Source organism: Laccaria bicolor, genomic scaffold (assembly GCF_000143565.1).
Source record: "Laccaria bicolor S238N-H82 LACBIscaffold_27 genomic scaffold, whole genome shotgun sequence".
Classification (NCBI taxonomy): Eukaryota; Fungi; Basidiomycota; class Agaricomycetes; order Agaricales; family Hydnangiaceae; genus Laccaria; species Laccaria bicolor.
The window spans coordinates 33173-48329 of NW_001889898.1; the positions used below are offsets into that span (position 1 = coordinate 33173).

The 15157-nt window shown below is 47.9% G+C and overlaps 4 protein-coding genes across 4 annotated transcripts; 1 reads left to right on the top strand and 3 right to left on the bottom strand.

The window, feature by feature from the left end:
* Window positions 1-73: 73 nt before the first annotated feature.
* On the top strand, window positions 74-861 carry LACBIDRAFT_304221 (uncharacterized protein; the record flags this gene model as incomplete). The annotated part of the gene is made up of 2 exons (XM_001884644.1): window positions 74-455; window positions 512-861. The coding sequence occupies 2 exons, from the start codon at window positions 74-76 to the stop codon at window positions 859-861; spliced, it is 732 nt and encodes a 243-aa protein (XP_001884679.1).
* Window positions 862-1256: 395 nt separating this feature from the next.
* LACBIDRAFT_304222 (uncharacterized protein) lies at window positions 1257-1774 on the bottom strand (the record flags this gene model as incomplete). The annotated part of the gene is made up of 2 exons (XM_001884733.1): window positions 1257-1685; window positions 1739-1774. 2 exons carry the CDS (start codon window positions 1772-1774, stop codon window positions 1257-1259), a joined length of 465 nt encoding a protein of 154 aa, XP_001884768.1.
* A 183-nt stretch (window positions 1775-1957) lies between these two features.
* Window positions 1958-7305, bottom strand: LACBIDRAFT_330394 (uncharacterized protein; the record flags this gene model as incomplete). The annotated part of the gene is made up of 20 exons (XM_001884734.1): window positions 1958-2307; window positions 2364-3109; window positions 3156-3288; window positions 3340-3519; window positions 3579-3731; window positions 3888-3970; window positions 4024-4172; window positions 4220-4382; window positions 4432-4625; window positions 4674-5039; window positions 5102-5341; window positions 5392-5512; window positions 5733-5798; window positions 5871-6016; window positions 6076-6297; window positions 6355-6476; window positions 6600-6895; window positions 6947-6990; window positions 7047-7063; window positions 7113-7305. 20 exons carry the CDS (start codon window positions 7303-7305, stop codon window positions 1958-1960), a joined length of 3984 nt encoding a protein of 1327 aa, XP_001884769.1.
* Window positions 7306-8096: 791 nt separating this feature from the next.
* On the bottom strand, window positions 8097-8967 carry LACBIDRAFT_304225 (uncharacterized protein; the record flags this gene model as incomplete). The annotated part of the gene is made up of 3 exons (XM_001884735.1): window positions 8097-8226; window positions 8279-8474; window positions 8526-8967. The coding sequence occupies 3 exons, from the start codon at window positions 8965-8967 to the stop codon at window positions 8097-8099; spliced, it is 768 nt and encodes a 255-aa protein (XP_001884770.1).
* Between the last annotated feature and the right edge of the window lie 6190 nt (window positions 8968-15157).

Here is a 15157-nt window from a genome sequence, read left to right on the forward strand (position 1 = left end):
AGCTCAGCTGCGACGGGCACAGTGTAACGACACTCTCAAAAAAGTCCGTTCTCTGCAACGGGCTCGGTTGTCCATGATTGGCTTTCGCAATCGAAATATCCGCGGACAGGCTCCCAACACTCGATCCATCGACAGTATCCGACACGTGGAAGATAAGTGCCTGGCAGCTGCGGCCAAGTACAACGCCGCACGAGCGGCTTTATTGGCGCTGCAGAGTCCGGGAGATCGGGAGCCAGAGCTCCGTGAGCTGCGCCGTGGCGATCTCACGACACCTGATGCCACAGAGCTCTGCATTGAGGACCCAAATGACAATATTGGGCAGGACGGAAAGGCAAAGTCGAAGAAACAGAAGAAGATCGATCAACTGGGGCTAGGTGAAGGGAAACGGAAGATATCGTGGATCTGGAGGGTTGCGGGGGCAATGGGAGATGGTGGGGATGACATTTTGAATGATGGTAAGTCGTCCCTTCTTTTTCAAATTGTGCAGGGCTGATTTTTCATCTTTTCATAGCCCTGCGGATTGAATGGGCAAAGAGCCGGGCGCGCCATCTGCGATGGTCGGAGGAGGTGCTATTGCTAAAGGAAGAGATGAGACGGGTACGTAAGACCCTGGAGAAGAGAGCAGCCTGGTGGCAAGCACGTGAGGAACCCTGGGAGGGTTTGGATAGGGCAGAAGCAGAGGGAGTGCGTGCATACGCGAGACGACAGGCCGTGATGGAAAAAGCCCTCTATGAGTGCTTTACACGCCTGTGGGATGACCCTCTGTCTCCCTTGGTGAATCGGGAGGACAGTGGCGAGGGCCCTGGACCAGGGGTAGACCCCGCGCTAGAAGCAATGCTGGAGGAGGAGGAGGATTTCTAGCGGAATCCATATTGTTTTGACCAAATATGTGCAGTACCATCGAAAGAAAGCAAATGTAAATACAGCTAAAAGGTGTACAGAAATATAGCAGAAGGCTTAGGAATAAATAGCTGCAAATACAGGTATTTTGTGGTACCCTGGGATGCCTGCCTCTTTGGGTGTCCTGGGTAAATCCACAAAAAGATGCCATATGACCAGTGGATTATTCTGGTCCAGATGGCAAGTGCTCTGGTAGATTAATCCACTTTTCATGGCAAAGTCTTACAGCCAAGGGTGAGATCGTGACTTCCGCAGACTTTCGGACCGCTGTTTTGTCGAAGGACCAGTTTTGCGCCCGGACATTGTAGTCCCAGCACCATAATATTCCTCAACCAAATCATTGTCCGCCCAATCCATTAACCCCTCACGGATGATATTTTCCTTGTCTTCTCCGATGGTCTTCTTCTTACCGCGCTTGAGGCCTGGTGGCTCAAAAAGCGTATGTCGCCCTTTGTTTCTTCAGAATGCTTCATCTTCTGGACTGATAATGCCACGTTAGGCCGTGCGTTGGTCAATTGCACCATCTTGGTATCGCTTCCAAGCTGCAATTTATGCCGTACGTCATTGAGAACATGATGGGGAAGCGTTGCTGATGCCACGACGAATGGAACATTTTTAGGAAACCGACCACGAAGCACACCAAGGCCAGCATAGTCTGGACGAAAGCTCCCGCCCCACAAACTTATACAGTGTGCTTCATCGACGCAGACAGCGCGAAGTGCGCTCGAAAACTGGTCCTTCGACAAAACAGCGGTCCGAAAGTCTGCGGAAGTCACGATCTCACCCTTGGCTGTAAGACTTTGCCATGAAAAGTGGATTAATCTACCAGAGCACTTGCCATCTGGACCAGAATAATCCACTGGTCATATGGCATCTTTTTGTGGATTTACCCAGGACACCCAAAGAGGCAGGCATCCCAGGGTACCACAAAATACCTGTATTTGCAGCTATTTATTCCTAAGCCTTCTGCTATATTTCTGTACACCTTTTAGCTGTATTTACATTTGCTTTCTTTCGATGGTACTGCACATATTTGGTCAAAACAATATGGATTCCGCTAGAAATCCTCCTCCTCCTCCAGCATTGCTTCTAGCGCGGGGTCTACCCCTGGTCCAGGGCCCTCGCCACTGTCCTCCCGATTCACCAAGGGAGACAGAGGGTCATCCCACAGGCGTGTAAAGCACTCATAGAGGGCTTTTTCCATCACGGCCTGTCGTCTCGCGTATGCACGCACTCCCTCTGCTTCTGCCCTATCCAAACCCTCCCAGGGTTCCTCACGTGCTTGCCACCAGGCTGCTCTCTTCTCCAGGGTCTTACGTACCCGTCTCATCTCTTCCTTTAGCAATAGCACCTCCTCCGACCATCGCAGATGGCGCGCCCGGCTCTTTGCCCATTCAATCCGCAGGGCTATGAAAAGATGAAAAATCAGCCCTGCACAATTTGAAAAAGAAGGGACGACTTACCATCATTCAAAATGTCATCCCCACCATCTCCCATTGCCCCCGCAACCCTCCAGATCCACGATATCTTCCGTTTCCCTTCACCTAGCCCCAGTTGATCGATCTTCTTCTGTTTCTTCGACTTTGCCTTTCCGTCCTGCCCAATATTGTCATTTGGGTCCTCAATGCAGAGCTCTGTGGCATCAGGTGTCGTGAGATCGCCACGGCGCAGCTCACGGAGCTCTGGCTCCCGATCTCCCGGACTCTGCAGCGCCAATAAAGCCGCTCGTGCGGCGTTGTACTTGGCCGCAGCTGCCAGGCACTTATCTTCCACGTGTCGGATACTGTCGATGGATCGAGTGTTGGGAGCCTGTCCGCGGATATTTCGATTGCGAAAGCCAATCATGGACAACCGAGCCCGTTGCAGAGAACGGACTTTTTTGAGAGTGTCGTTACACTGTGCCCGTCGCAGCTTGAGCTCGATTCCTGCCAGTTTGGGGTGACATCCGTGCTCCCGATGGTTTGGAGGAAGGTTCGACGGCAGCCACAGGATCTGACTCTCTACTTCCACCCTTGGGCGTGTCGCTTCAGGAATCTGCCGGCGAGATTCCTCTTCCAATTCAATCATGAGGGCGGCTGAAGGTATGTATGATGACTGGACTTCACGAAAATGTTTCAATTGGCGGTGGAGTAAAAGGCGACGCTTCTGTATCATAGTTTCTTCTTGCGCTGTAAGCGATGGCTTCTGCGCGTCCCAATCAACTCGTCGTCTAAAATTAGACTTAGTAAGATTTGAGACAAGAACTGGTAACTCACTGTGTCTCCTCAATCAATAGTGCCATGGTCATGAAGGCGGTGGGGCCGGTATCGTGAATTTGCGGTACTCCCTTCTTGAGTTCTTCACCCTCCTCCTCCAATAGCACACGCTTTACTGCGTCTTCAGAGTCGTCTGAGTCCAAAAGTCAAATTACATCAAAGAGAAAAAAGTGAATGCACGTACGTGTCGTTAATGTTACGTACGGGTTGGGTTTTGACGCGTCCTTCTCCCAGGCAGTTATCATCGTCGTCCATTCCCGTTCAAATTTCACGTCGGGCAGTGATGCAGTAAACTCCTCGTAAATAACACGCTGCCATTTTGATTCCGCGGTAGCTAGACGAAGGCGCGAATGAAGAGTATTTCCTATTCAAAGTAAATGTTAGGATACGTGCCAATAGACTGATTTGATAGAGGAAACTTACCTAGCGCCACCTTTTTTCGCCAGTTGTGATGTCCAAAATGGTCGTCCAGGGTATCGTGGCGTGAACCTGGTCCCATTTCCTTGGTGCTGTTGGCAACGCGGTTCATCTCCGACCAGCTTCGCTCGATTCCCTCGCCATCCGTTCGGCCCACCCCTGGTTTCAGGTTCAAGGAATGTGGCGCCTGGCAGGGCAGCTTATGTGCCGGACAGTGACACTTTGGAATCCCCCAGTCCGTGGCCACAGAACTTGACAGCTTGAGTTCCTGAGGCAAGTCCTTCATTCTTTTCTTGAACCCCAGCTTATACTGACATGCTATGTCATAAGATATAAATACGTTCAGAAGGTGGCAAGGTGCCAGCGCCAAGAGCAATATGAAGTCCATATTACAATATCTACAGTGAAAGGGTTAGTCTGTGTTTTCCATAAGAACAGAAAAATGATCTACCTTTCGCCTTTTTGGAGATCACCAACACCGCCGGCTCTAACCATCTCATGACGTGCACATATGCACATCCCCACACCCGTCGATCGCAATCCGGCGGAGAACTTGGAATCCGCATGTGCCATGGTCTTGAATCCACTGCAATGGCTGATCTAAAAAAAGGTGAGTGGTCGAAAAAAACTATGCCATGAAGACTTACGTCCTTCTGGGAAGCGTACTTGAGAATGTGCCGGCGGTAAGGCTCGTCAGGCGGGAAGTATGCGAGCCCCGTATGGAGTCCAGGGTCCTTAGCGAGCGACGACCTTATAAGATTTTTCAAGCGAAAGTTCGTGTCCATGGCCACGATGAGGGTCACTAAAAATCTAACCAAATGGTTACGCGTTGTTCACGGGGTGATGAAACAAGACTTACTTCATTTCCGGTGTCACGTTCTTCCAATCATCAGGCAGGTTGGTTCCGGGGATCGGACAGGCTGGGCATTTGATGCAGAGATTGCCAGCCTTGGTGCTGGTGAGACCTCCGGATATGTTGCCACGGCCTGCTCGCTTCATCATTTTGAGGTGACAGAATTCGCATACCATGCGCATGAATGATTTGTAGCGAGTCTGTAGTGTCATTCAGCGCGGAAAAACCCTAAAGAAGAGATGACTTACTTTAGGCACATCGAGGTCTGTATTATCAGTTAAGTGTTCCAGCGAGCGATAGAATTCGTGCGCGGACAATTTGCCGGTGAGTGTGACGATATGGAAAAGTTCCAGCAGCCGGAAAGTGGTGCAGGTCTGTGGTGCATGGATTGTAGCTGGGAACCACTGGCTTCGAAGAAGCTGTTGACGATTGGGTATTCGCTTCTCGCAGCCACAGAAATCGACGGCTACGTGGTGAATTCCATTGGTGTGGAGGACTATGAAGTCCATATGTCCAGGTTGGGGTCGAACGCACTTGCCGCCAAGATGATTGAGGGCCACACGGAGACCCATTGACTTCAGGGAAACCTTCTCGAAGTAGTCGCCTGTCCATTCCTACACAAAAAAAGGGGGGGAAATTAATTGAGGAATAGTTGAGTAAGATCGGAACGACGTACCTCAATTATGTGTAGGGGAAGATGCTCGTGACGAGCGAGACAACACAGTCGGCATTCCAAAATGCCTCCGATACAATCCTTGCATCGAAAAGTCCCATCATCGCCATTACACGACATACAACACCCTGCCCATTGACAAGCATCGCCTGGTCCCTCCAGCCTCAGCAACTCTGAAAGGTATTCCTGTCGACAGCCGATGCCATCGCCATGCTTTCCAGACCATTCTAAAAGGGGTTCATCCTTTGAGGCACTGGTTAGCACAGAGCTTTACAAAATGGGAGGCCGCCTACCGATGTTGGGTACCGTTTGGAAGCAACCTTGCTGATGACATGCGGAATGGACGTCGAGGTCTCATCCGCGAACTCCTCGACATGCACGTATCCATCTTCTTCTGCATGGTCGTAGTCGTTACTGGGATTCCACTCATAATTGGGGGGGCGTTGGGGGGCCGCTGCTTGCTTTCGTGGGGAACGGGGGGTTTCTACCACTTGTCGGCCATCGCGTGAAATGTGGAGAGAACGAGCTTGCGGAACGTGTATGTCTTCGTCGTCTGAATCACGACAGATAACAGTAGTGGACACTTTCTTCCGTTTGACCATGTGGACGGTGACTAACAAGTTTTCTTTCTCACGGTTCTACTTCAGAGCGAAAGAAGTTCAACTGTAAAGGTAGTAGTTTTCTGAATACAATGATACATCTGTACGCGATTATTCAGTCGAGATTGTAGGCTTCTATATCTCCATTCAGATAGGCCAGAAGCCGGTCGTACCCCTCCATCTTGCGAGGCGGCATATCCTTCCTGATCAGCCTTTCAGCCTGGTCCATCAACCTCACCCACGTCAACTTGATCGGTGGCGAACGCCGCTTATTTTGGGGAAAAATGAAAGTGAGCCAGAATATGCGCCGTTTGAGCCACTGTAGGCAAATAATATGTAAGTCGCGGCATTGCAAATGTCGAGGGAGAGCGAACAAACCTCTTTTCTGAGCTTGGAAACAAAGACAAGATAGTCAGGGTCGTCTTCGAAAGGGCGAGTAACGATATCTGCTTCTGGCTCTGGGAAGCGCTCACACCAAAGGCCAGCCGCTCTGGTAAAAAACTCGTCGACCTGGTTTTCCTTGTATGCTCGGAGGAAGGTGGGCTTCAAGATCTCGATTGTCTTGATTTGTTGAACCTTTAAGGGCACCATCTCCGGCGGCTGAAATGCGATCGATCATGTCAGGGTCTCAACAATGACGACAGCGATCAATCATACCGTTTCGGGTTGTGGGGTATTTCTGTGAGGCAAGGGGGCATCGTCCACTGGCTGGACACAGCCGCGCATGCGAGGTTTGACCATATGAACGTGATGAGAATTTGTGTGTTGAGAAGTGGTGACTGCATGTCAGAACCTTAATTGTGAGGATCAATAACTGTACAGTTTATTACTTGTGCCAAAAGTTGTGCATTTTTCTATAGCGTACTGTAAATATCATTTAGCTACAAGCGACTGTGAATTACGACGCTCGATCTCCTCCAAAAAATAAACACTGATCCTGTAATCACGCGCAACCTTATCTGCGGCGCGCCAAAGGTCCCCACCCCCATCTTCTTCAAGGATTATGTCCAAAGCGCAGTGGATGGCAGGTAGAGACTTAATCCATGTTTCCTTGACTTGCGATACCAGGTTCGCTGCATCGCAATTTGGATTTTCGGCACATTTTGTTGCAAGCGCGTGTTTGAACTCGTGAAGATCCCCCTGCGTGACCTCTTCAAAAGCCTCTCTAGCACGGAGGACGACAGCATAAGGGTGCGTGCTATACAGACACATGTTAGTTTCATGGTGTCAGAGGCTTAGTACCACACACCTAGTACTGTTGTCCTCCTTCTCCACTTTGAATTCCATCTCGGCCTTTATATTTGCGAGTGAAGTCTTCATTTCTTTGTATGAGCGACGTTTTCACCGACAGATAGAGTGACGGTTCCTATACACAACTTGTCAGTGTCGAGAGACTATATTTAATAAATACCTACTTCGAATAGTACTTTTCTTTTGAGGCGCGGACGGCGAGCGCTTTTTCTTCTGGACTGTGGTAAAGTCGAGGCCGACCCATGGTTGAGATTGGGTGATGGGAATCTCTCCTGATGCGGTGCCCAAATGAATGTAAACATGACACTTTCTCCGACTTTTATGTGCGCCCACAATGCCATTGAACACGGTGTACATGGTTTTAGGATGGTAGTAAAGCTGCAGCGTGACCGAGTCGAACCATACAAGTTTCAGGTTTTATTTGTTTTGTAAAGATTCACTAAGCGGCAGTTACCAGTGAATCCTCACAGATGATTGACAGACTGAACAAACCTCCCTCCTATTCGCATAGACCACGGCCACAAAAATCTGGTTTTGAGATTTTGAGAAGTAAAGTATGCACATAGATTACATTATATTATGTGGAGGGCCTCGAGTACATCAGAATACAAGCTTGTCTGTCGTTGAACCATAGAGGTTTCAGGTTTTATTTGTTTTGTAAAGATTCACTAAGCGGCAGTTACTGAATCCTCACAGATGATTGATGTACTAGACTGAACAAACCTCCCTCCTATTCGCATACTAGACCACGGCCACAAAAAATCTGGTCCTGTTACTGAATCCTCACAGATGATTGACGTACTGGACTGAACAAACCTCAGGCTCCCTCCTACTTATTCGCATAGACCACGGCCACAAAAATCTGGTTTTGAGATTTTGAGAAGTAAAGTATGCACATAAATTACATTATATCATGTGGAGGGCCTTGAGTATATCAGAATACAATCTAGTCTGTCTTTCTTTACAGAAAAAGCATCACAAATCCGAGCCAGAGTTATTCATTGAAAAAAAATATGGTCCTCGAGTTACTTAGATGATATTGAAAGGGCAAGGGAGTATATTCACGAGTATATGAGAGCGATACATTGAGACATTTGATCGACAAGAAATTGCGCAAGACATCGGGTTGATAAGTACTCTATCTAACCTCACTTGTGGAGTTGCTCAACAAAGTCCGATGCGATGGCCTGCTGCATCCTAACATGGCCATCGTAAACGCTCGCAACACGCCAAAAAACAGCGTTGGAGATGCCGGTGACGAGTGGGGAGGTATTGCCCCTGGAAAATGGTTAGAATGATTTAATAAAGCGAGTATTTGAAAAAAACCCACCAGCCAGCGAAGATTCCAACTTGCAATCCACGGGTGATGACATAGAAAGGGCCGGCTTCAGTGCTTGCAGGAACGTGGTACGATCCGCCGTTGTCCCCTCCACTTTCACCGCCCGCTTCACCGTTGTCGGAATCGAGGGCTGTGGCAGCGACAGCTGCGGTGAGCGTGTCAAGCTCTGTGAGATCGTCCGAGGATGCTGTCATTGTGTTGTTAGTCTAGCAGGCAGCTGCCGTGTTAAGGTACGCACTTTCGGCAACGAGGGTGGTTGTGACTGAGAAGGCAGTGGCCGCGCTCGCACGCATCGGGCTAGCAACGGAGGCCATGGCCACTGGTGAAGCAGCAGAACCTGGACCAGAACGGGTCCTACCAGTAGAGGCGGATGCTCTGGACACCAACGGAGCAGCCGGAAGGGGGTCAGGTAGAATGAAAGGAGACGGGCGCGAGGTGACCAAAATAACGTCGTCGGGCAGCAAATGGTCAAGCCCGTCGCTAGCAGCCTCACTGACTGGAGGCAGTACTTCAAAATCATCAGCAGCGATTCTCGAAGTTGGCTCGCTGACTGCGGCGGGGGGGCTTGAACTGTTGGAGATCCTCAGCAATGGGGAGGGAACGTAAGCGAGTGGCGAGGTTTCCAGTGCTGAACTTACGACTGTTATCTGCCAAAGAGGTGCCCCCCCTGGTGGGCGCATCGTTGTGAGGTAGCCGTGCCATCGAAATGTAAGAGGTGGTTGAAATGATGAGTAAGTGTTGGGAATGAAAGTTGGAAAGTGGGGGGAAAAAAAAGTTGACGTTTTTATCCATGGCGCGACTGGCTTCTGGGCTTCCTTCCTACAGCGGAAAGCGGGTGTTACGTAGTTGAGAGCCACCAAAAGAGCAGCTGGGCAGGAGTACATACCTACTTTTTCCCCCTTTTTCGTCCTCCTTCAACGCGAAAGTATGGCGAGCGAGACTGACCACTCTGGCGCATTGTGGTTCGTGATAAACCTGTTTTGTTGTTTTTTGTTTATGTTTTGCCATTTTAGGGATCCCGTGCCTTTACTCTGCACCCTGAAGAAAGGCTGGGCAAAAGGCGCCTGCTTATCATTCCTTGAGGGCCACATCCAGCCCTACAAAGAAGTGGGACTCCATTCCAAAGCTCGTCGCACTGCGTATGTTGACCAGGTTGTTAACAAGTGGTTCGCGCGTTTTCATTGGACCTTACCAATCGACAACGACGACCCTTCTCCCTCGACGCCGTCTTCTACAATTGCTGAAGATCTTTTGCCAGCCGACACAAAGCTCAAAGGGGAGGTCATAAGTCATGTCGGAAAGGTATGTATCTCGGTTAATACATCCCAATATATTTCTAACCTAGCAGACAGGCAATCTCAAGCTGGTTATACTATCGTACCCAAAAAGCAGAACGTGTATCCAACCTCCAATCATCTAAGAAGGTCCACGATCCCATCAGTATATTGATCTCAAGGCTATCAGGGACCAACGAGTCGATCCCGAAGCTTAAATCGGGCTGGGAAGCGTGGGGGAAAGCAAATTTTGAATCACTCAAGCGTGCTTTCAACGACCAGTTCAAATCAACCGGTGTCTCTGACAAAAGTCGCACCGCCGCCATCAACAAGTTCAAGAAGGAAAAATTCCTTGAACTCAGTGAGGAGGAGCAGGAGGAGTGGACTCAGAAGGCTATTACTGACCACGAGACCGCGAAGGCAGAATTGAAAGATCGTCAGGGCCTCCCATTGCTCCTATCACCGCAATATACCCAAATGTACGTTGTTCTTTGATTGAATATTCATTTGCAGTGCTGACTGTCTTCCCTTAGCGCTCTCAACCAAATTGGCGTCATCTTAACGCCTTTTGCGCAAGCAATCAGTGCAAGCCTCGGCATGCACTGTTCTATCTTTTTGGGTGGCCCTGAGCCGAAGAGACAGGGACAGCTCAACCTCATCAGGTAAGTTGTTTGAGCCGTCTAAACTTGGACGCTCACTTAAGTATCGATTTCAAAGCATTCACGAAGGCGTCAACAAAGCGCCCGTGCCCAAGGTTTGGGGAGAGGCTGACAAGGAGAAATTCAAAGAGGTTACAAACAATTTCTTAGCATACCTTGCTGGATGCTACAGTGAGTCACGTATAAATTCTACACATTTCCGTTGCTGATGCAGAGCCAGCTCCTGAGGAACAACGGGCTCGCGCCCTGGATCCAAGTGTCGCCAACACCTCTGCATCAGTACCAATCGACAACCACCCTACCTCCAGTCCACCAGTCCCCTCAAACGATGCCTCGCCAGATTCCGCCATCCCTCCTGCAACGGCCATGACAGCTGCCGCGGTCCTCGGAAAAAAATGTAAAAGGAAGAACGGGCATCAAAAATCCAAGAAGCCACGCAAGAAGCAGAGGAAATTCATCACCTCAGACGATGAGGAGGATAGCGAGGGCTCTTCGACAGACACCGACTCTGCTCACAGCAGCAACGGAGACGACAACGACAACGAGGTTGAGCCAATCCCTCACAACACGAGGCGGCGCAGCACCAGGGGGTCAACGTCTGTTGCCGCTGTCCCACAAGGCACCACTTCACCTGTCAAAGAAGTTGACAGTATCCAAGATACTATCATCACGTCTCCCGCACGTCTTCCGGCCTCTCGTCCAGACGAGCCCTCGGTCCAACAAGCATCCCCCACTCCTGCTCAGCCTTCCCCCATGGTTACGTCTCCTGTCCGCTCTCGTCAACCGACGCCTCACGTCACCATCCATCCTGCTATTGGCGTGGATGACTCCTGGCCGGACTGGTTTGTCAAGGCGCACGAACACTTGACAGGCCCAGATTTAGGACCTGTTTTCAACGCCATCGTCTCAAAATATGTTGCCTTCGAGAAGCTCGCGGGATTCTCGCCTGAGCGACGCAACGCCGGCTTTGGCAGCAAAAACAGACCTTCTCAGGTGACGTGGTGGGTGGGCTGTGGGCGCAAGGCAACCCCGAAAATTACCGATATACCGGCATTTGCGAAGCAATGGTGGTTGTGGTGGAAAGGCTTGCAACCTGCATGGCGCAACGTTGCAGCTTTCCAGGGGGGTTTGACTTCGGCGCACAGGGAAGTGGCCGACGGTGACAGTGGGTGGGTGGATATGGAGCGCCGTGGCCAGAACGCGTTCTACACAGTCCTCGCCACTCTACGATGGTGGGGCACTGCTATTGGGGACACATGCACGGAGAACGAGGAATGGCTCTCGGCGGGCGCCGATGTCGAGTGGGTCCTCTCAAATCTCCTTGAAATGTAAGTAGGGGACTAAATGCCCTGGCACAACGTATTAACTATTGTTTCATTAAAAAGGTCCACTCCCCCCTCGTCTAAGGCCCCGCCGGAGGATACCCGTCGCAAAACCGCCTCCAAACGGCGTAGATGAGACCATCACGCACGCTACGTCCGACCTTCGTCTGAATATCTCTAAGGGGTACAATTATATCTTGACTGTCGCTGTAACAGGTTAGTCCTACATAGCATCACTACCCCGCACACATTACTTTCCATCACCTTCGCCCACTTACTGTAAACGTGCACACATCTCACCTATGCTTACTTCATCTTGTATTACGTCATCATGTACGCTGTATTCTACCTCGTGTACAACACGAGGAATATCATCTCTTTTATCATCTATTCGGACTCTACGAGTTTGACTCTGAAAGCCTTATCAAGGGCCACAGTCGTCAAACCTTGAGTAGCTTAGTGAGGAAGAAGGATCTGAACGACGCATCTTCCGTGGGACTGCACCCGGAAGACGGAACGCGAATTACGTTGGACTGTCACGTTCTTCGTCTCCGAGCGCGATCCTCGATCTGCGACCACTACGCGGGTCATCACACCTCTGCTCGCCAGTTCCACAACGGCTTTCCCGCTACCCTAGTGGATCCTACCCCAAGTAGCGGTTCACAAAGGTGGACACTGTGGGAATCAGCCGATTTGTCTGGCCGGCAAGCTTAGCAACTTCTCGCTTCGTTCTTCACTATCTCCGACGACTTTTTCTTCGAATTCACTATCTACGACTCGAAGACACTTGCAACACTTGTTTCGAGCGCTTACAACCCTCGACATTTTCTAAAAACTGGCGTCAAATCGCGTTTCGAGGAAAACCTCCCCTCCCCCTGGGTCAAGAGGAGGAAGACCAGCTTACAGCGGCACATCAAGGCTCACAGCCCCTACCGCTGCTTCTTCTGCGAAAGCTCTGAAGCCTGGTCCTTCAACGTCCCCTCCGAGTTCGTCTTCAAACTGGAGAAGAAGCCCATCTAACGAACAGTCAACCGACGCCTTTACTCCATCCCGCGATCAACCGCCTCACTTTCCTCATTCTAACACCCAACACTAGTGGCTACCATTTTATTTCTATAACCTAGACCCAAGCCTAGAGGGTCATTTCTATAACTTAGACTTAAGCCTAGAGGCCATATCTATAATGCTTAGGATTTTTTGAAAGGCATTTCAAATGTAGGCCTGGGTATTTCATAGTGAATTTTCCATAGATACCCAGCGCATTTTCTGCAAAGTTTCAAATGCAGCCCTGGATATTTCATTGTGATTTTTCAATAGATACCCTGGGCATTTCATTGCGATTTTTCAAATGTATCCCTGGATATTTCATTGTGATTTTTCAAATGTATCCCTGGTGTATTTCATTGCAAAATTTCAATGGATACCTGGCGCATTTCATTGCGATTTTTCAATAGATACCCTGGGCATTTCATTGCGATTTTTCAAATGTATCCCTGGGTATTTCATTGCGATTTTTCAAATGTATTCCTGGGTATTTCATTGTGATTTTTCAAGAGATACCCTGGGCATTTCATTGCAAAATTTCAAATGTATCCCTGGATATTTCATTGCGATTTTTCAAATGTATTCCTGGGTATTTCATTGCGATTTTTCAATAGATACCCTGGGCATTTCATTGCAAAATTTCAAATGTATCCCTGGATATTTCATTGCAAATTTTCAATGGATACCTGGCGCATTTCATTGCGATTTTTCAATAGGTACCCTGGGCATTTCATTGTGATTTTTCAAATGTATCCCTTGGTATTTCCTTGCGATTTTTCAAATGTATTCCTGGGTATTTCATTGTGATTTTTCAATAGATACCCTTGGTATTCCATTGTGATTTTTCGATAGATACCCTTGGCATTTCATTGCGATTTTTCAAAGGTATCCCTGGGTATTTCATTGCAAAATTTCAAATGTAGCCCTCGGCATTTCATTGTGATTTTTCAAATGTATTCCTGGGTATTTCATTGCGATTTTTCAATAGATACCCTTGGTATTTCATTGCAAAATTTCAAATGTAGCCCTGGGCATTTCATTGCGATTTTTCAAATGTAGCCCTGGGTATTTCATTGCGATTTTTCAATATGTATGCCCTGGGCATTTCATTGTGATTTTTCAATAGAGCCCTTGGTATTTCACAGCGATTTTTCAAATATATCCCTGGGTATTTCATTGCAAAATTTCAAATGTAGCCCTGGACATTTCATTGCGATTTTTCAAATGTATCCCACATGTCAGGGTCCATGCAATGGGCTTCCCTGGAGGGTGGTCACATGACCAATTACCAAAAATGGTCAAGAAACGAAAGTTGTAGCCCTACACTGTAGCTTCCCAAATCTGTTTGAATTATGTTCTGAAGTGCTCCCATTGTGGAGATATGAGGTAAAGGAATTTCAAAAGCGTTGCCTTTTTTTTTTTCTTTTTCTGTTTTTCTCTAAGAAAACAAAACCAAATAACATGATTTCAGTATATTCAGAAAGCTAAAAGAAAGGGCTACAATTATTGTATCATGGGAAAAATGACTAAAAAAGGAAGGTGCATCCCGTACTATAAGAATCAGATATAGACTACCAAGTTTACTGATAGACTACAAAAAAGTCGGACTTAGACTACACAGTTTACTGATACACTATAAAAGACTACAAAAGTCGAAATTAGACTACAAAGTTTACTAATACACTACAAAAGACTACAAAAGCATGGACTTAGACTACATAGTTAGGGTTAGAGTCAAAAGGTTATCTTGACTACAAAGTTTGTAGTGTGCGCTTTTTCATTAAAAAAGTTTGTAGTGTCCGCTTTTTGAGACTACAAAAGTTGTAGTGTTGCGCTTTTTCATTAAAAAAGTTTGTTGTGTCCGCTTTTTGAGACTACAAAAGTTTGTAGTGTTGCGCTTTTTCATTAGAAAAGTTTGTAGTGTCCGCTTTTTGAGACTACAAAAGTTTGTAGTGTTACGCTTTTTCATTAGAAAGTTTGTAGTGTCCGCTTTTTGAGACTACAAAAGTTTGTAGTGTTGCGCTTTTCATTAGAAAAGTTTGTAGTGTCCGCTTTTTGAGACTACAAAAGTTTGTAGTGTGCGCTTTTTTATTAGAAGAGTTTGTAGTGTCTGCTTTTTCATTTAAAAAAGTTTGTAGTTGACATGTAGTTTATGGTGTCCTTGGCCCTATCTATGTTATGGGGATGAGGTTGAAGGATTGCCATCATATTGCCAGTGCTGCAGCATTAGTATTTGACATTATGCACAAGTTGTCTTTCACATTAGGAAAGGCCATTCTATGTCTTTCATATTGATACCTACTGTCCTATCTCAAGACATAATTGTAAGCTCATATGGGGATATGGCTGAAGGATTGACATGACTTTACATATTGCTATTGCCACATCATCAGTTCCTCACATTATGCCCAAGTTGGCTTTCAAGCTAGAGAAGGCTATTCATGTTGATATCTACTCAATACATGGTCAACTTACAACATAACCTGTCTTCAAGACACCTCAAAGGATGAATCAGCCCATCATCCTACAGCCCTCAAAGACCTGTATCAAAGTTGACTATGTTGGGACAGG